The sequence below is a fragment of the Pipistrellus hanaki genome (assembly GCF_964339955.1).
Source record: "Pipistrellus hanaki genome assembly, chromosome: 6".
Classification (NCBI taxonomy): domain Eukaryota; kingdom Metazoa; phylum Chordata; class Mammalia; order Chiroptera; family Vespertilionidae; genus Pipistrellus; species Pipistrellus hanaki.
The window spans coordinates 8,573,682-8,593,458 of NC_140508.1; the positions used below are offsets into that span (position 1 = coordinate 8,573,682).

At 53.2% G+C, this 19,777-nt stretch overlaps 1 protein-coding gene across 1 annotated transcript in view; it reads left to right on the forward strand.

Annotated features, from left to right (window-relative positions):
• The window catches only part of BMP7 (bone morphogenetic protein 7), a 73,660-nt gene that overhangs the window by 14,679 nt on the left and 39,204 nt on the right, over window positions 1–19,777 (forward strand). The window contains exon 2 of the mRNA XM_084886784.1: window positions 15,829–16,021. Within this exon, the coding sequence (XP_084742910.1) occupies window positions 15,829–16,021 (193 nt within the window). The remainder of the gene's footprint in view (window positions 1–15,828; window positions 16,022–19,777) is intronic.

The following is a 19,777-nucleotide window of genomic DNA, read 5'->3' on the forward strand; positions in this document are numbered from 1 at the left end:
AGTCTTTTCTAGGTCCTTCTGTGATCGTGACAATGACTCTTGCCTGATGTCCCGATAGTGCGCCAGTTGGCAAACCATTGGGGATGGCTGTAGGCCCCTCTTCCGTCCGGTTTGGGCCCATGCATTTCCCTAAGTAGCTTTGCATTAAAAAATTGTGTTTATGTTATTTACTCAGCTCCTATGATAGATTTTGACAAGAGGCCTGGGCACTTGAAAAAAAAAAAGTGTGATGTGCAGTTGTCCCTTCTGTGGGGAGAGGACAGAAAATGGGAACAGTGAAAATTACCTTTGGTATCCCTGAGGATGCTGTCATGTTGGGCATAGACACTTTCTGTCTCTGATGTTAAGTCCTTGTTGCTGGTTTTTCTTCTAGCATTGGGGTAGATTACCGCTTCTTCCATTGCATGTGAGATTAAATAATTGGCTTACATTTAGGGCCTATATTATACCAAAACATTTATCTTGAAGCACTAGCACCACACTCAGGGACAGGAGATGATGCTAGATATATACCTCCTAAAGCCTGCCCCCTGCTTCTGTGGAGAGGAATGATGCCTCATTTAAGACTTGTTCTCAGTCATAGCACCCCTGCCTAAGCACTAAAATCGTGCCATTATTTCCGGCAACAGCAAGTCTTCAGGGAGGTGATTGCAAGTTTGGGTTAGCAGCCCAGTGATATCACCCAGGTATCCATGATCTTTCCATCTTCCCTCCAACATGCTGGAATTCCTCATGCCTCTTACCTCATGGTGGCAAGGCGGCTGCTGCAGCCCCAGACATCACTTCCTCATACAGTCTCACAATTAAGGCAGGAGAAAGGGACGGGTCCAGTGACCTCTCCACGCTTGACCATCTCCTGGTTTCCTAGAAGTTCTTCAGAAGACTTTGCCTTCAGTCCCAGACTGGCTCATAAGACCAGGTCTTGCTGCAAGGGAAGATGGGAAGGTTTGAAACTGGCCTCTGGCCACGGCAGAGGGAGGTGGGTGAGGGAAAGTGTGCTGGCAGTGGTTGCTGGGCAGCCACATTCAGACGGCACATTGTTCCTCTGTCCCTTTGTTGCTGTCCTCTACGTGGTCTGCAGTTGGAGTTATAGGAGTTATTCACACATATGATTTTGCTCAACTATACGCCCAGATAAATGGAGGCCCTATTCTAGTAGCCAAAGTGTCCAGAGAAGTGTGCCACTGTGAATCCTTGTGAGGTTGGTGGCATGCCCTCTGCAGCCCACGGAGAGACTTTAATTTCTCTTTAAGCTCAAACCTGTAAGAAGTTACAACTTTAATCCTGACTTTGAAGCACTGGGACTCCAGCCAAGGGCCAATTGTTTGCTGGAAACAAACTGTATTTTATCTATAGAACCCTCCTGATCACCGTAGATAAGAGGCAGAAGTTCTTGGAAGTGACCTGAGCAGGTCAGGAATCATTTTCCCCTGGGAGGAAGCCGAGGCCGGGGTGGGACTTGGTCCGAGTTCTGCTTGTGGGGCAGGTGGCTCCTGTTTCCCGATGGGTAGAGGATGAACAGATCATGATACTCAAGGCATTCTAAAAATCTGCGTCTTTGCTCGCCAAGGGTGGAGAGCTGCTTGGCGGCAAGGCCTGCCCTGGCTGTGCCTTGCAGGTGCCCTGACAACTGGGAGAACTGTCCCAGCGAGTAGTCCTGGGCACGTGGGGTACCTAGGCCTGTTTGCAAAAGACACTGAAGTGGGAGCGTCTGCTTCTCCTTAGGCCCACTGGTTGGAAGAGATGGTGGTCGGGGGGCGGTGAGGGGGAAGAAGCTGTTCTCAGTGGTTGTTTCTGAGCAGTGTGAGTTTGGTGTGAACCAAAGTACATGTAACAGAATTCTTTGGCTGTGGGCAAAAGAAATATGCCCAAACTAGTTAAAGGAGGAAACACAAAAGGGAATTAACATACCCCAAGCCTTGGGAAAGGACTCATCAGCAACTAGACGGTCCTTAGGGAATCCAGGTTGTTCTCTCCACATCCCTCAGCTCTGCACTCACAGCTTTCCTCTTAGCTCTCGCTTCACTGGCTCCTCCACTGCCCTGCCTTTTGGGAAGGTGGCCATCCACACCCACGCAGTTACCTCTGGCTGGCTGGCCACAGACCTGCTTTCCCAGCTGCCCTTGCAGGTTGGGGTGACCATGGCTGCTGTTCCAACCAGTGAGACACGAGAGGGCATCTGCTAGGGGTAGGATGGGGTGGGAGGAGGCTCTGAGGAATATTTTGCTTCCCGATGAGTGACAGCTGAGCAAACAGAACTCTCTATCCTTCCCCCCCTTTCCTGCCTTGACTGTGGTTCTGTGATGTTTGGAGCCATGGCAGGCATCTTGGGACCATGAGACAGTAAGCCTAAAGGTTAAATGTCAATGTGCAGACAATAGCAGAGCAAAAATGTAGAAGAAAGTTGAATTTTTATGACATGGTTGAGCTACTGCACCCAAGTAGAGTTCCTGGAGAGAGACTCTTATGCAGCTCAACTCACACACTCATTCGTCAGTCAGCTGGGTCGAAGGTAGATGATGCTACATAAACAAGGTTGCTGGAAGTCAGCCTCCAGCCCCTGGTGGCTGGGTTAGGGGGCTATACCTACTATTCAATTGTACCTATGTTAGCCATTATAATGATAACTTCCATGATAACCACTCCGGTGGGGACTATTACTACCCCTCTATTTTGTAGACCAGAAAACGGAGCTCAGAGATGTGAGTAGCTGGCCCAAAGTAGCTGGCCAGAGAGTGTATTTGAAATTGGAGGTTTTAGTTACTCTTAGACTTGGTCCTAAACTGCTCCCCAGGAAAAGTGGGTTTGGAGCAGGTTAGTGAACAGCCTTCTCCTGAGGGCAGCAGGAAGCCTCCTAAAGCTTCTACAGCTCCGTGCTTTAAGCACAACCTCCCATTTCTTTGACTGTCAGTGCTTCTGAAGCCAAGATGTCTTAAAATTGATAAAGTGGTGGTGTCTCTCCCCCAGAGAGATTGCCACCTGCTATAAAAGAGGAGCTATGGCGGCAAAGATGCCTTGGGTAGGACCAGACATGGAGAAAGCCAGCCAAGAGTCACCGTTAATGAAACTGTTTATTAAAGCACAATGTGTGTACCAGCCGTGCCCGAGTCAAGAACGGTTAGGGATTTTTGCAAAGTGAACACATCTGGGTAACCAGTGCCTGGGTCAAGAAACAGAACATGACCAGCTCCCAGAACCCCCTCACCCTCTCACGCAAGGGTGACCATTGTCCCGCCTTCTAATGGCATAGATCAGTCTCGCCTGTTTTCAAACTTTATGTAAGTTCCTTTGTACAGGAATTCTCTTAAATCACTAATCACTTCCAATGATTCAGAAAGATGACCTCATTTAGAACCAGAAGTCTGCTTGCAACTCTACTAGTGACATTCAGCAGGGGACCCAGAATGTAATTTCAAAACAAATCGTTGGCTTGATCTCGGGTTCTGCTTCCTCTAGCAGAAGTAGGTTCACAGGACAGCAATGCAATTTTGAGGGTGTTTTGGTAGTTCGGCTTGGGAGTTAGAAGTGTAGGTTGTTAAAATGTGAATGTGAAATGGACGAGGCTCTTGAAGACTCTTACTTTGAAAGGGAGACAGGGGCCCGACGTGAAGGAAACGCAGAACAGTCTCCTCCTTTGCTGCACCTGCACCGTCAAGGCCTAATGAGTTTAGGTTGATGGAACCCAGACCCCAGGAAGGATTATAAATTCTCATTTGATTTGATTTGCTTCTAAAGTACCTTAAACCAGCTGTGCCTGCCCAGCTGACCGAGGCTGCTCTGGCTGCTTTGGGGGAAGGTATGGGCAGACACCCTCCTGTCCTTTTCACCCCCCAGCTGCTCCCAGGGCCCCATGGGTGCTAGCCTCTGTCTCCTTAAATCCCCACAATAGCCCCATTGCCTGGGGCCTATTAATGCCCTCATTTTATTGGGGTGAGGGGCTGAACCTCCCAGAGGTGGGTTACCTAGTCCTGCGTCCCTGGTGGTGATTGGCAGAGTCTGTGTTCAAACCCACGCTGTAGGTCCCCATGTCCATCTGCCCCATCGTTACTGCTTCTGGAGCTGAGTGAGGCCAAGACGGAGTTTTGTTCTCCTGAGGGAGCCGTAGGGTATGTTTCCAAAGTCTCTTCACTAAGGTACTTGAGAGCCTGCCCAGGGCCAGGCAAGAGAGTGTGGTGGATGGTGCAGTGGAGAACACAGCAACAATAGTCACCATCGTTCTAGACTGTCGGTGTGCCAGCACTCCAAGGGCCTTTTTGATGCTAGCATTCTCCAGGTGGGGTCCAGACTGAATTGGAACCGCCGGCAGACAACCCACCAAGGTCAGCATTGTTACCCTTCTCCCGTGTTACAGATGAGAGCAACTCATTAGCACCATGGGCAGTCGAGTGGGGACCCACACCCCAGCCTGCGTTTGTGCCCTCGCTCAGGTCTTACTCTCTTGGAGTTAAAACCTAGAAGACAGTTAATATACAGGTCAACAGTCCAATCAACAACATAATGAGAGCATTACGTTCTAGGAAGGAAATGAAAGGCGCTGTGTCAGCCTGGGGAAGGGGCCACAGTGGCCTGTCCCAGAGCAAAGCCCTGCCCTGCGCTCCTGAACTTGGCAGGTCTGATGAGTACCCAGTGTGATGTCATTCACTCAGTGGCAGGCTCCTGTGACATGGCCCTGTGACAGCAGGGCACCTCGCGCCTGTGTCACAGTCAGAACCCAGAGCCACGGAGCCGGCAGTGTCCATCCTGGGCCCAGTCTGAATGCGCTTCTCCTTTCTTCTGTGGACTTCCTCTCTCGGAGGAAAAAGCTGCTGGTTGGTGTCTGAGAACATCTTCGAGAGGCTCGTTGGCAATAAGGCTTTTATGTGATCTTTATGTCAGTGCATTTCTTTATGTCAGTGCGTTGACGCTGTAGTGCGGGGCTGAAAGTCAGAACTTTCTGTGATGCAGAAAGGGTTCTGTATCTGCTGTCCAGGGCGGGAGCCACTGGCCGCATGCGGCCACTTCACTTTAAATTAATTACGCTGAAATAAGATGTAAGTGTCGAGTTCCCAGCCACACCGGCCACATTTCAAGTGCTCAGTAGACACATGTGGTTAGTGGCTGCCATGGTGGACAGCACAGATGCAGGACTCATATTTAGAAGTATTTGGTTGAACCATATGTAGGTCAAAATGGGTAGGATCTTGGCAACTTTATAGGAGACAGCCTAATAGAAGAGGAAGGGGACTTCAGACCAATTCAACCCATCCCTTTGTTATAGGAGGAAAAACGGAAGGCCGGCGAGCCTGTGGTCCCTCCCAGCCAGCTGAGAGCCCAGATGGGGCCAAACCCAGGGTTTCCGACTCCCTCGCGGTTTGTCTGTGAGCTCAGGGATTCTGGTCTCGGTGTGGCTGACGGTGGCGCTGTCCTATGCCGGGCAGTGTCCCTGGCCTCTGCCCACAGCAGCCAGGAGCACACAAGAGTGAATCCAGGCATTGTCCCACATCCCTAGTGGGAGAGGGGAGGAAAAATTGCCCCTGGATGACAATTGCTAGTTTAGCTGAAAATAGTAACTGGTTTCGTTCTTTTCCCTCATTTTCAATTAGCCAGGGATGGGATTGGGACCCAGAGAGGCCCGGGGGCAGAGCTCTTCCAGCTGAGCAGATGGAGCGCCCATGGGTGAAGGGGGGCACCCTGAGTTCGTGTCGGAAACATTGACATACACTCACAGCCCATTTTTCTTTTCAGCTCTGCGAGCGCCTGGGTCTTTTTAGGCAAACAACTGGCTGCAGCCCTGGAGATAATTAAACCCATCTTTCCTCCCTCTCCCCACCCCATCGCCCAGACCCTTCGGTCCGCTCAGCTCACAATGATAACATTGTTCGAGCAACGCTGCACACATGTTGACACTGAAGTGTTTAATCTTGCGGTACAGTAATTCTCGCTGCCCCTCCCCCGTCAGCGCGGCCTGCAAAGCCGAGGACAAAAAGCCCGGCTGCCAGAGGTCTTGCCTACGCACCTGCAGCCCCCCGCCTCTGACAAGGACCCGGTGTCTCCGAAGACCCTCTCCCTGGGACTCCAGGTGGTCCTGCTGGCTGCCCAAGCATTTGGTGGAAAGTTCGAGAGCTGAAGCGGCAGTTCAGGGGCCAGGGAGACAATGCCTCTTGTGTGCCCTCCGCCAGGCAGAGAGAGCCCTGCCCCCTGATTTGGGGGGCTAGGGAGGTATGATGGGGAGGTGGGCTAATGCTACAAAATCTTCAAGCTGTCAGCCTTGCTTAAGGGTGCCTCTGTCGTTGGGCCAGAGCAGCATTTGCAAACCAGAGAGGGGCCTGAGCGGGATGCCGTCTGCAGCCTCTGGGTCCGGTTTCTAAGGAGATTAATGTTGTGACCACAACCCTGGCCCACGTGGCTCAGTTGGCTGGAGTGCTGTCCCATGCATCCAGGGCCGTGGGTTCGATTTCTGGTCAGGGCGCATACTCATGTTGGGGCCTCAGTCCTCAGTCGGGGCACGTGCAGGAGGCAGCGGATCAATGTTTGTTTCTCTCGCTCACTCTCCCTTCCTCTCTTTCTCAAATCAATAAAAACATATCCTCAGGTGAAGATTAAAAAAAGTGTGACTATGTTATGTGTGACAAGAGTTTGGTATACTTCAGAGCTATCCTTATTTAATTGTCTTTATAGTTACAGCAACAGGGTCAAGGTGGTTCCCGGTTTGAGGGAGAGTGTGGCCAAGTGCTGAAAACCATTCAGAGAAGCTGTATGGCCATGGGCAAGTGACTTTGCCTCTCCGAGTCTCAGTGTTCTCATCTGTAAAATGGACATGATGTATGTGCTACCTCCTAGCAGGGGTGTTATAAAGATTTGAGGAGATCGTGTGTGTGACCTGGGATAAGGCTTCCAGGCCCGTGGGAAGGCTCCACCTCTCACCCACTCGGATGGCTGCTGTCAGGAAAACATGAGAGAACAACAAGCGTAGGTCAGGGTGTGGAGCCCCCGTGTGCTGTTGGTGGGCATATAAAACGAAGCAGCCTCCGTGGAAAACAGTATGATAGTTCCTCAAAAAACTACAAATAGAATGGCCACACAATCTAGCAATTCCCCTCTGGACCTATATCCAAAAGCATTAAAAGTAGGGTTCAAAGAAATATTGCATATCCATGTTCCTAGCAGCACTAGCCACAGTAGCCAACAGGTGGAAGCTACCCAAGGGTCCACGGGTCCATGGCTGGCTAGTGGGCTGGACAAAGCGAGGTCCATCCATACATAAAATAGTGTTCAGCTTGGGAAAGAAATTCTGACAGGCCACAACCTGAGAGAACCTTGAAGACATTATGCTGAGTGAAATAAGTCAGCCACAAAAGAACGAATATTGTGTGATTCCATTTACCCATAGAGACCAAGTAGAATGGGGGTTCCCTGGGGCTGGGGGTGACGGGGAGTGGGGACTTGTGTAATGGGGACAGACTTTCAGTTTTACCAGATTAAGAGTTCTGGATATTGGTTGCACCACACCGTGAATGTACACAACACTACTCAACTGTACGCTTAAGAATGATTAAGATAGTTGATTTTACATTATGTGGCTGCTACCTGGTTTGGGGGTTAGATAGGTAACTGGGCTTTTTATCAGCTTGTGTCCTATAGCAGGACAGCTGGGGGTCCCCCACACCCATCTTGGGGTGCTCCCCAAATACCTGTTGTTGAGTACACAGGGTGCAAGGAGACAGGAAATGTCCTGGCAGCATCTACCATTCTAAACGGGTATGCGAGGCTCCCTTCTCTGGGCTCGGGACCCATGCCCCTCCCGCAGGAGCCGCTGTGCACACGGTGCGTCCGCGTCTGTCGTGGAGACATTTCCCCTGCAAGGAGCTACGTCTGCTCCGTCCCAAGAACTCCTAGTTTACTGCTGCCTCTGGCCCCTTTCACACCCCTTCATCTTGCAGCCTAAACCTGTGAGTGAGTGCAGAGCCGTCATCATCGAATTTCACATCCCAAAGCCTCAGGCCGAACATCTCGCCTCTGAGCAGCCTTGGTGACATCAGCTCCTGTGAATTCCTGCTAGTGAATGAGGAACTTTCTGGATGAATCTCATTCCTGTAGGAAAAGGGAAGGAGTCTGGGTGGAAGGAGTCGTGAGTGAAATGGGTAGGGGTCTTCAGCTGATAAAGGTCCTTTAAAACTCGTGTCTAGCTTCTGGCTGTGCTGTGGGCTCCGGTGGTTCCCAGAGCTCCGTCCTCACGGAAGGGATTTTAGGGATTTTAGCGAGGGGACTAGCAATACTGTGAGAACAGAGAACGCTCCTCGTCTGGTCTGAGCCACGGACACCAGGCTCCGAGCGAGGAGCGAGCGCTAACGCTGGACTTGTGTTCTTACCTGGAAAGCCAGCCTGTGAGCAGAAAGCATTTGGTGCCATCTCATAGCCTCGCGGCATCTCTGGGGCAGACCACATGTCGGGAGGTTAACCAGTCCTTTTCTGAAAACCACACAGCTTTGGAAGGAGCTGCTGGACCATGAAGTTGGTTATTTAACCATTTATTGACTCACCCTCGCCAGAAGAGCAGCTCTGTGCTGGCTGGCCTTCTCCTCAGGCCTCCCGTCCACGAGTGGCCGCACCTCGCTCTGCTGGTGTGTTTTCTGCCCCGAGGCCCCAGGAGGGCTACTGCCTGAGGCCTGTGAGCTGCCGATGACCAATCCAGTGGCTGGCCTCTGGCCCTGTATGTCTGAATCTGGCCGCCATCCAGTCATCTTACTTCACCTGTCCACAGTCCTGCTCCTTCCCTGGGCCAAGTTCTTCCGGTGGTGTGTTCTCCACCTCCCCTGAAGCCCTCGAGGTCAGGCCATGGCTGTGCTCGTCTTTCTCATTATGCCTTTTTTTTTTTTTTTCATAAAACTCGACCATAAGCCCAGTTCCATGGTCCCAAACTTGAACTTTCTTGCCAGGGTTCAGATCTCTCTCTTGTCAGGTGTTCAGTTTGTTACTTGGGTTGCTCACAAGTCACTCAAGTCTAACCTTCTGCAACTACCCATGTTTTCTTTCCTCCTACCTCCCCTGAGAGTGTTCCTGCAGTATTTACACCCATTGGTGGCATTACTCCTACTAGGCATTCCAGTTAGTAGGGTGCGTCCTTCTCTAGTCCTCGCCCTGATTCAAACACTTGCGTCTGACCAGTGTTGACTTCTGTCCATTTTCTGTCTAGTTTCATTTTCTGTCTATTCCATCTCTCAGTAGTCCGGAGCAGGGATGAAAAGTATGCCATTTTCTCAGGCAGCCAGGATTAGTAGTGGCTACCCGAGTGCCAGGTAGAAGCAGAGTGCTGTGATTGTTTAGTGATGCCTCTCTTGGGTGCAGGAAGGGAGAGAAGATATGTATGTTGGACATGCATCATCACTAGACCAGACCCTCCTCGGAGCTCCCTGTCTCTGTTCTCACCTCTGTTCTCACAGTACTGCCAGTCCTCTCGCTAAAGTAGTTTTGATCAAGGCTCCATCCAGCACAACAATGAGCCAAAGCACTCATGACTGAGGGGGTCAGTGATTGACTCCTTTTGAGTGGCATCCAAGAACCTCCTCAATGAGGAACTAACTTGCCTGTTTCTTGTTATTTCCAGCAGACTTTTTACCACTCAACATGCTCTGCCTCTCAGGCCTTCCAGCATGTTGTTCCCTCTGTCTGCCATGCCCTTCTTGTTCTCTGGGGTTGGCCAACCTCAATTCTTCCTTAATTTCCTGAACATTCTTCCATCCCACACTTTCCTGTGAAGAATTCCCACCTCCCTCATAACTAGACAAAGGCACCAGGGTATACTAGAGCAAACGAGAGTGAGTAGTCTCTTCAGGATGATGTCTCACTTGGCCCCATAGCCTGTTACCCCCGCATTCTTGCCGTGGAGACAGCGAGATGCACATACTAAAGCTGAGCACTCGGCCCTCTGACCCAGCAATCTGCTTCTTGGTGTCCACTCAGTAGAAATGTGTTCACTCAAAGGTGCATGCACGAATGTCCATCACAGCACAACTGGTAGTATCCCAAACTTGAAACTACCCAAATGCCTGTCACAAAATACATGAGGCCTTTTTGCACAATGGGGTCCTACACATCCGTGGAAATGAACGAGCTACCACCCCAAGCAGCCACATGGGGCGATGGGGCCGCAGGTGAGTGGAGGCAGCAGGTGCAGAGGGGAAGTGCCAAGCAGGCAGTGAGCGAGCCTGGGCGTTGGGTGTTAGGGTGGCTGTCACCTCTGGGGTGGAGGGACTGGGGTTTGGGAGGGGTCTTGTGGGGATGCCCTTGCTGCTGGTGATGAAATGCTGTTCCTGTTCTGGGTGTGCTTACGTCCAGAAAGTTCATTGAACGTCATGACCACTTCTGATTTGTGTGCTTCCCTGGATGCATATTATAAATATAATCGCTTATTTATAGACCAGATGGGAATTATGCCAACAATGATGTATTCAGTCCAATAGACTTACGGAGCCTTACTGACTGTCAGGCTGTGCTGGACATGGGGGGGTCTGGATAGAGATAGTCACTGTCCCTGTTCTTAAGGGTTTAGGGGTCAACGGGTACTTGGAAGTTATCCCAATCTACATACAGCAGCTTTCGTGGCAAACGGTCACTTGGAAAGAACAACTGCCTTCCATTTCCTGGTGTGAGAATAATGGTTCATGCTTGCTTGACTCAGAGCTGTCTTAGTTGCAAAGGCAGCGACCCAACTCCAGCTTAAAGGGGACTTGTTCGAAGGATGCCCACATAACTCACAGGTTGGAGAACTGGGGAGCAGGCTGGACTCGCATGTGGGACAGAGGTCATCCCTGAATGCCAGAGGGTCCTGAGAGCCGACACCCGGTGGATGGCTTCCTGTCCCACCTGCCCCGATGCTTTGTTGAGATCCTGCTATGCAGAATCTCCCCTCCCACGGCCAGCGTCAGGGTTATGGTTTCAGGCTTTTGTGAAAGGACTCTAGGATCAGCTTTGGGGACAGTCATGAGGCTGGTTGCTGTCAGGGTGGTGTTTTCTGGAATCTCTTTGGACTCACCGTTTGGTCTCAGGGATTTGAGCCCTTTTGATCTTTTCAGGATGAAAGTCTTAGAGAAAGCCTGGGAGCTCTCCTGGCCCGTGGGGGGCTGGAATGTAAAGGGCAGCGGGAAAGCTGGGTTTCCAGGCTCTGCATTTTCTTAGAGAGCCCAGTGATACACATAACGTTTCTTTATGGGCAGGGAGGCATATGCCAGGCGCTGATGCTAAAGTACAAGTCTTGGGTAATCACCTGTGGCTTCAGAAGCTGGTGTAAAGATGGGTTTTCTCCCAGCTAAACCAATTTAGTGGTGCCCATTAAATTGTCGATCCCAGGAAGAACTGGTGTGGAGTAATGCTATGGAGGGGTTCCCGCAGAAGGCCGAAGCCTCGGGAAGATGTGACTTGGTATTTGGGTTGGACGTTGGATTATTCGCTGCTCTTTTTTAAAAAATGACCATTCTTTTTTTGATAAATCACAACATTATCTCAGAAAAACGTTCTGGGTTTCAGGAAGAACAGAACGGCAGCGTGGCTCATGCCTCTTGTTGTTTTAAAATAATCAAAGAAGGAAATTCATCCGGAAAGCCAAACCAGAAAACTTGCACAAAGTTTCCTTGGACACTTTATTCCTTCACCATTTTTTAAAAAGAGATTTTATAACCTTATTATCTCAACTGTCTGATATCTTCAGTGTCCTAACAGTTAAGATGCATTTAATCTTATATGTTAGAAAAGTTACATACACACCTGCTTCAGTGAACTTCATATTTGTGATTATGTATCGATGTTTTCTTTCTTCGCTGGGTGTGTGGCTTTAGTAATTGTACCCGTCAGTGCCATGCTTATTAAACATGTCCGTATTGTTTGCTCTGCTCCATTTCTCTCCCAGATAAAGTTATCTTGGCTGAACTATGTAAATACCCGCACACACACTACGTCTTCTGCCCTGACATTCTCCCCGCTCAGTGTCAGGAGGCTCTGTAACAGCGGCCAGGCCGGCACATACTGCCGGGCTCTGTTGTCAGTGCCGGTCCCATGGCCTCCCAACAGCGGTGTGAGAAAGGGCCATTAGTATGACCCTCGAGGAAGGGGGCACGCACAGAGGGTAATAAGCTGGCATCGCCATGCAGCTGGTAAGTGGCATAGCTGAGATGGGAACTCAGGCCACTTGGCCCCAGAGAATGTAAAGGTCAAGAGTGTGGATTTTGGAGTTCAGCCATTCACCTAACTTGTGACCTTGGGAAAATTGCTTTACTTCCTGAGCCTCAGTTTCCTCACCTGTAAAATGGGGATCCATCCCGCCTCATGGGGTCCATCAGATTGGCACAAGCTCCTCTGTGTGAGACCATCACAGAGCAGGTCTCATAAACATGCTTTCTCTTGTTCACTTCTCAGTTCTTCAGCCATCGTTATTGTAAACTGACCAGGGCTCCTAACCCCCGTCTCTGCTCAGTTGGTCACTGCCAGCTGATGGGAGCTGTTCGGGGCAAGGCCTACCCCGGCACGGGGAGCAGAGTGTTAGAGTCTGACTGTGTCCGGCATCGTGCTGGGTCCTCTGCTGAATGCCGCCGCACCGCACCGCACCACACCGCGGACCTTGCTGGCCTGCAGAGATTGGGCTCTGCTGGGGGAGGCACTGGAAGCGGAGGCTTTATCTGTGCCATCTGTCAGCGTGGGGGCGGGACTGGCCTGTGGAATGCTGTCCTGATATTCCACAGCACACATTAACCCCTGGAATCTCCCGGAATCGGGAATGTCTGAGGGCGTGTTTCCAGGAGTGGCACCTGAGCAGCCACAGAGCAGGGAGCCGCGGGAAGGCAGGTTCAGGAGACGGGAAGGGCCATGGAGGTCTGGCAAGAGGATGGCCGTGGTGCCCTCCTACTTAGTTAAGGGATGGTCTTTCACTTCGGACGGGGCACCGTGGGGTGCGTTCCCTGGGAGCTCCTTCACAGGGCCCAGGCAGGGGGCTGTGTGCATGCACCTGACTGCTCACTGGGGCACAGGATTTGAACAGCATTTCATCACCAGCAGAAAAACATCGATCACCGCCCCTTCCCAGCCCCTGTAGAAAATCTGAGGAGGCCACTGTGTCCCCAGCCTCTGCCCGTTACTTCCCAGCCAGGCTGCTCTCCTCCGGGCACTGAGCAACGCCCAGGCATGGCACTCTGGGAGAACAGCGTGGCAGCGTCACAAAGCTGAGCACGCACTTCCTGTGTGCCATCCAGACTCGCTCCTGGCAGCGCTGCTCTCAGATCCTGGGTTGCAGATCCCCGGGTGCCGTGAACTAGAAGGGACACGGCCAGGGCCCAGTCAGGCTATGGGCTGCTCACAGCAGTGAGGGTGCGTGCGCGTCCACAGTGCTGAGGACGAGTCACACGGTAACCAGGGTGGGGAGGAGCCAGGCCCAGGAGCAGGTGCCGTGTTACCCCTGCTAGAAGGTTCAACCACCAGCACAGCTCACCTGTGGCTGGAGCGGGGAGGGGCGCTGGCCACGTCAGTCTCTTGATCTGGGAGACGCTTCCTTGGGTGGGTTCGCTTTGGGGCCCGCCAACTGCACACATCTGGTCGGCGTACAGACTGCGCTGCACTCGATGAAAAGGTTCTGACACACCCGCAGAGCCGCTCCCTGCCCAGCTGTCAGCACTGCACGGAGATGTGTGGCCAGGGCCGGTGAGGGTGCACCTGGCTCTGACTCTGGACTGGCAACTCAACACCCCGTGGGCGTCAGGTGCATCTCCTCCCCACGGGCAGGGAAGGGGTGTGTGAGCGTGAGGGTGAGAGCACTGGCCCGGGGCATTTCCACAGTCACAGAGTGGAGGCTGCTTGCCCTGCCCCCCAATCTCCACGCCCTGGTTCCCTCCTGAGGCTCCCAAAGCTTCCTGGAAGCTGCCACAAAGACCCCTCCCTCTCCTCCGCCTTCATAGATCGGAGTCTCCATGGCCATGTCTTTTTTTGTCCTGATTTCAGAGAGGAGGGGAGAGGGAGAGAGATGGAAACTTCAATGATGAGAGAGAATTATTGATTGGCTGTCTTCTGCACATCCCCCACAGGGGATTGAGCCCACAACCCAGGCATGTGCCCTGACTGGGAATCGAACCGTGACCTCCTGGTTCCTAGCTCCATGCTCAGCCACTGAGCCGGGTAGAAGAGAGGTGCTCCTGTGGGTGTGAAGTGGGGTGTGTGAGGACAGCTGCCCTCGGTTCTGGCCAGCTCTTCCATGGAGCCCCGGGTTCCAGAAGCTGCGGTCCAGACACGGGGTCACGGTGCCTGGCTGGAATCCCTGCCCCAAGGTATCACCTGCTCCCTTAGCCCAGGAGGGAGCAGTGCCCCTGCCCTCACCCAGTGTCCTCTCAATGGAGACCTGGGCTGCTGGTGCCGTGCGCCTCTTTCATCAAGCAGCCCCTCCTTCGCTGCAGCAGCCCTAGCCCTCCAGGAGCTCTCGGCCCACTGGGCTGCAGCTGGCCATGCTTCTCCTCTCCTCTGGCCAGGCTGTCCCCACCGCTACGGGAAGTGCAGCGGGTCTGTCCCAGGAGATGGCAGATGCTGCACACCCTCCGGAGCCTGGCTTGCCCGGCCACTCTGCATCTTCCCGAGCTTGTTCCTCGCAGCTCCTTCCCTTTCCTCTTGGTCCAGAGGATGCAGAGCCCGCAGGAACCGCAGGTGCACCCCAGGACCAGGCCTCGGTCTCGGTGTTTATCCCGGCGAAGGGGGCATGCTCCCCTGGTCTGGTCTCACTCCGTGTCCGGGAGAAGCGCTGAGGTCCTTCACTTTCTTTTGTCCTGAAGTCATTTCCACAGCCCCCGGCCATGCTGTCTCCTAGAAGTCTAAGTCTGCGGTTGTAAACCTGGCTGCTATGAAAAAACACCTGGGCGCTTTACAAAGTACCGGGTTCGGAACCCCTTCTCCAGTGACCCTGCAGCTGGGTCAGAGTGGAGAGAGAGCAGCAGCTGCTGGACCCCGTGCACCATCTCCCCGCCCCACTGTGGAAGCCGAGATCTGCGAGATGGCAATTGGCCAACACCACAGACGGGGTCCCGGAGGGCCTGTTAGGAAACGCTTACCAGCCCAGCCGTGGGCTTTTTCAAAGCTCCTGCCGCGATTCTCACCTGCAGCCGGCGGGGCACCGGGGCGGGGGGACCCAGAGAGGCAGGGGAGGTCGATGTTGACTAATTACCGCTCACAGTCGTCTAGCTCAGTAGTCTGCAAACTCATTAGCTCACAGAGCCAAATATCAACAGTACAACGATTGAAATTTCTTTTGAGAGCCAAATTTTTTAAACTTAGACTTCTTCTAACGCCACTTCTTCAAAATAGACTCCCAGGCCGTGGTATTTTGTGAAAAAGCTACACTCCAGGGGCCAAAGAGCCGCATGTGGCTCGAGAGCCACAGTTTGCGGACCACAGGTCTAGCCCTACCAGAGCTTAAGCTACTTATGTGAATTAGAAAACTTACCTCTGACCACAACAAAAGAGAGAGGATTATTCTCCCCGTTTCTTAGATGGAGAAGCTAAAGGCACGGGGAACTTGGTCCAGTCCATTCAGCTAGTAAGTCACTGAGCCTGGATTCAAACCCTGACCTGCTCTCCGGGACCGGAGCCTTCCCCGGCTGCCAGGACAGCTGTACTCACTGCCCACCTCTTCCCAGCAGGTGGATGCAGAGTCACTGCCCCGGCTTCCCCAGGGGACCCGTTAGCCTGTAGCAGTCGAGGGGCTGAGCCGTTACCCGCGGGGGTCGCTAGCCACGGGCACGCCTGCATCTAGCCTAGGCCAGATGCTTGGCCTCTGAGCCAGGAGCGTGCAACCCGTTACTAACGAGTGTGTTTTTTCCTTCCCAGTGGAACACGACAAAGAGTTTTTCCACCCGCGCTACCACCACCGAGAGTTCCGGTTTGATCTCTCCAAGATCCCGGAAGGGGAAGCCGTGACTGCAGCTGAGTTCCGGATCTACAAGGACTACATCCTGGAGCGCTTCGACAACCAGACGTTCCGGATCAGCGTGTACCAGGTGCTGCAGGAGCACTTGGGCAGGTGGGTGCCGTGCTGACGCCTGGGAGGGACGTGGTGGCAGCCAGAGGGTGGGGTCTGGCCACACAGGGTCAGTCCTGGCTGCTTCTACCACGTGCAGGCCCTGGACTGGATATCTTTTTTTTTTTTTTTAAATATATTTTATTGATTTTTTTACAGAGATGAAGGGAGAGGGATAGAAAGTTAGAAACATCGATCAACTGCCTCTTGCACACCCCCTATTGGGAATGTGCCCGCAACCAAGGTACATGTCCTTGACCGGAATCGAACCTGGGACCCTTCAGTCCACAGGCCGACGCTCTATCCACTGAGCCAAACTGGTCAGGGCTGGATATCTTTTTTAAAGAGGGTGAATGTCGTTTTGTTTTGTTTTCATGTCACTGTTTCTTAAAACTATCACCATCTAAGAATCCTGTTAGGAATAGGGGATGGCCAGTATGCCTGAGGTTGTGTGACCCCAAGTGGGTGTTGTGGGTGGTCTGGGTCTGGCCTGTGTTTAGGGGCATGGGAGGTGGGGGACGGAGAAGAGGAAGAAATGCTTTCGAAGGTCTATCTCTCTCCCCAATTGTCACTCTGAAATGCAGCACATCATGTCAGGTGACCAACCAAAGTGGCCATTTATAATCATCTTAGGGGACAGACACCTCCAAACCCAAAATAAACAGGCAGAGAACTCTCAGCCTTCCAGTTTTCAAGAGGCTAGGAACCGAACGCTGGTGTGGAAAGATTTTAATTTTTGAGACCCTTTAGTTTCAAGCTCTTCTGGGAGGTAAGAAGTCTGAGAGAACAGCTGGGACGCCTGGCAAGTCCACTCTGCAGCCCCGAGGTGCGGAGCCAGGGTCGCATACTGCCTGCGGGCTGGGTTTCTGGGTGTCTCAGTTCTCAGATTTCTATCCGCCTCCCCGCACACTGTTCCTTGGTAATCGGTGGAAGGAGGGTGGGTGGGCAGCCCCCTCAGTGGAAGGAAAGTGATGGGCAGTCCAGCATCTTCAGTTGGAATGGGGGCTGTTGTCACATCAGTGACTTAGGGACCGTTACCACCTTATTTGCCAAGCATCTCCATTTTGGAGGTAGTCTTCTGAGGAAACCAAGCTGTTCTTGATGTTCCTGATGTCTTATACTCCTCACCTCATTTCATACACACACCAGCACCCTAAGGGGCTCCCACACAGGGACCCTAATGAGTTTCATACACACACCAGCCCCCTAAGGGGGCCCACACACAGGGACCCTGATGGGTTTAATTGCTGCCAAGGAGGCTGTATCCGTTTATATTCCCAGAAGCCACATAGGGAAGGCCTGTTTCTCCCTATTCTCACCAACATGGTCCCTTATTAAACTGTTTGATCTGTGTCAGTCTGATGGACCAATGGTATCTCAGTGTGGATTAAGTTTGCATTTCAGAGCCCCCATTTAACACAGTGCCCTATGGTACGGACGTGGGCGGGTGCAGGGGAGGCTGCAGACAGCCTGGGCAGTCACCTCCGAGTCTCCCTAAGGTACTCAGGTGCCCCTGTACCCCTGGTCGGCCGTGCCCTGGCTCCAGGCCCAGGCACAAGCAGCAGCATTGAGTTCCTTCTCGGTGGCATGTGTTTCCTCTGTTCTCTGAAAGAACTCCCAGGCTCTTGAACAAGGACACGCTTGATGTTTCTCATGAAGACGCACTAACTGGTGGTGAGGCAGGTGCCGAGCGACTCTTCGTCAGGAGCACCCCATGGGCCCACCGGTGCAGCAGCTGCTGGCAGCTGCTCACCTTCCTGCCTGTGTCAACCTGCTGGCACTGTGGTCCCAGCATGGTTTGAGGTGGCTGCCTCCTCGACCCTGCCTGAGATCCCCGTGGTGGGTGGAAGGCCCTGCGGAGAGGACAGGGCCTGACTCACTGTGGTTGGAAGAGGGCCTGATGGGGCAGCCCTCCAAGGCTCCCTGGCAGGCAGCCAAGGCAGGGGTACCAAGTTGCCCCCAACAAGCAGGGGACGCCCAGCCTAGCTTTGGGTTCCTGCCTCTGAGGGCTTGTGGCTTGCTGGGGAGGCCAAGTCCCTTGCCAGGGAATGTTTGAGCACCGGCTGTGTGGTGTGTGCAGGCGGAAGTCAGCAGACCCAAGTCTCTGCTCTCTAGGAGCTCCCGGTGGAGCAGAGGAAGGGACGTGACAGGTGCAGAGTATGAAGGAGAGCAGGTGGAAGAGTGAGAGGCCGTGGGAGGGGAGGAAGGGGCTGCTCTCTTTAGATTTCTAAATTTCCTTTCTGCTCCAAAAAGGTCTCTAGACTCTCATTCTCCAGAAGTTAATGCAGGAGCATAACGACCCTATTATGTAATTCCCCAGGTGGGATGACCAGCTATTAAGAGTGTGGATTTGAATCCAACACTGTATACCAGTGTGAGGATAAAGGAGGTTACCATGCTTACTTATAACATAGTAAATGTGCAGCAAAGTTTTACTAATATCAGTATCATCACCGTCACCATCGTCATTACTATCATCACCATCATCATCGCCATCACTGTCACCACCATCACCATCCTCCCACCACCCTCCCCCTCACCATCATCGGAGGGAATGCAGAGCCTGCTTAGGAAAGTGCTGAGCTCCAGGTGTGGCTGCGGCACTGCTTTCCCCTCTGCTAAATCTCCAAGTTGTTCAGTCTTCATGGGGATACAAGCCTGAGCTGGTGCGGGGGCGGGGCCCTGGTTTGCATTTCCTCCACTGGGGCCAGGCATTTTCTTAGGCTGAAGGCCCGTGGCTGATCGGATTCCCTGAGAGGATCCTACCCTGCTGCCCTGCTGTGTGGCCAGCCTGCTCCTTCTAAGGAGCCGTGGCCTCACTGCTGCCGGCCGCCCAGCTGCGGAGACGGGACATCTGGCTCTCTGGCCAGCCTGGGCCTGAGCTCCAGGAAAGCCCCGGGGTGCCGGAGATTAGCTGGCTTGGATCGGCCTCGGCCTCGGCGTCTCTCCCCTTGTGACAGCCACTTTCCACCAAGGCCTCTTGATCTCGTGGAATCCAGATTAAGTTCTGATAGTGAGCCAAGCTGGAGGCCTTCCACGGGCCTCGGGCCTGCTTGCAGCAGGGCCCCGACAGCTGGAGGGGGCGCTGAGAGGCAGGTCTGGGTCCGTGGCCTTGGCTCCACCTGCTGGGAGCAGTGGGGGCCAGGGCATCTGAGGCTTGCCCTCCTTTTCTGGACCCCCAACTTCAGGGCCCGAAACGCTGGAGCCCCGTTGGCTCAGAGTCCATTCCAGCTAAAGGTGAGGGTGTTTGGGGTGAGGGTTGCACTAGTTCACAACAGGTTTCATTCGTGGAAACTAGACTGAGCATTTCCCGTCCCCCACCCTCCTCAGGCTTACTCTTTGAAGGGCTGCTCTGTCTGTAGGGGATGTGGATGCTCTGTGTTCATGGGGGAGAGGGTGTACAGGCTGGTTCAGGGCAAAAGAACCCATTCGAAGGGCGCTAGTCACTGCCCAGGTCTGCATGATGTTGGCAGCTGGGTGAAAATGCCCCTTGGTCCGTCTCAGGGACTTTGGCTACCAGGAGGGTGACCTCAGTGTGGTCTCCAGGGCCAAGCCTGAGTCACTCTGAGGAAGAGGGATCTGTCCCTGCAACGGGCTGGAGAGGGCGGCTTGCCAGCTCCCTTCAGCCCAGGCAGCCCCTAGGCAATGAGGGAGGAGGCAAGCCCTGTGCCCCCCAGCATCCTCTCAGGGATCCCCAGCTCTCAGCTCCCCACAGGAGGAGGTGTCCCCGTGCCCTCGGCAGTGCCCCCACCTCTCCAG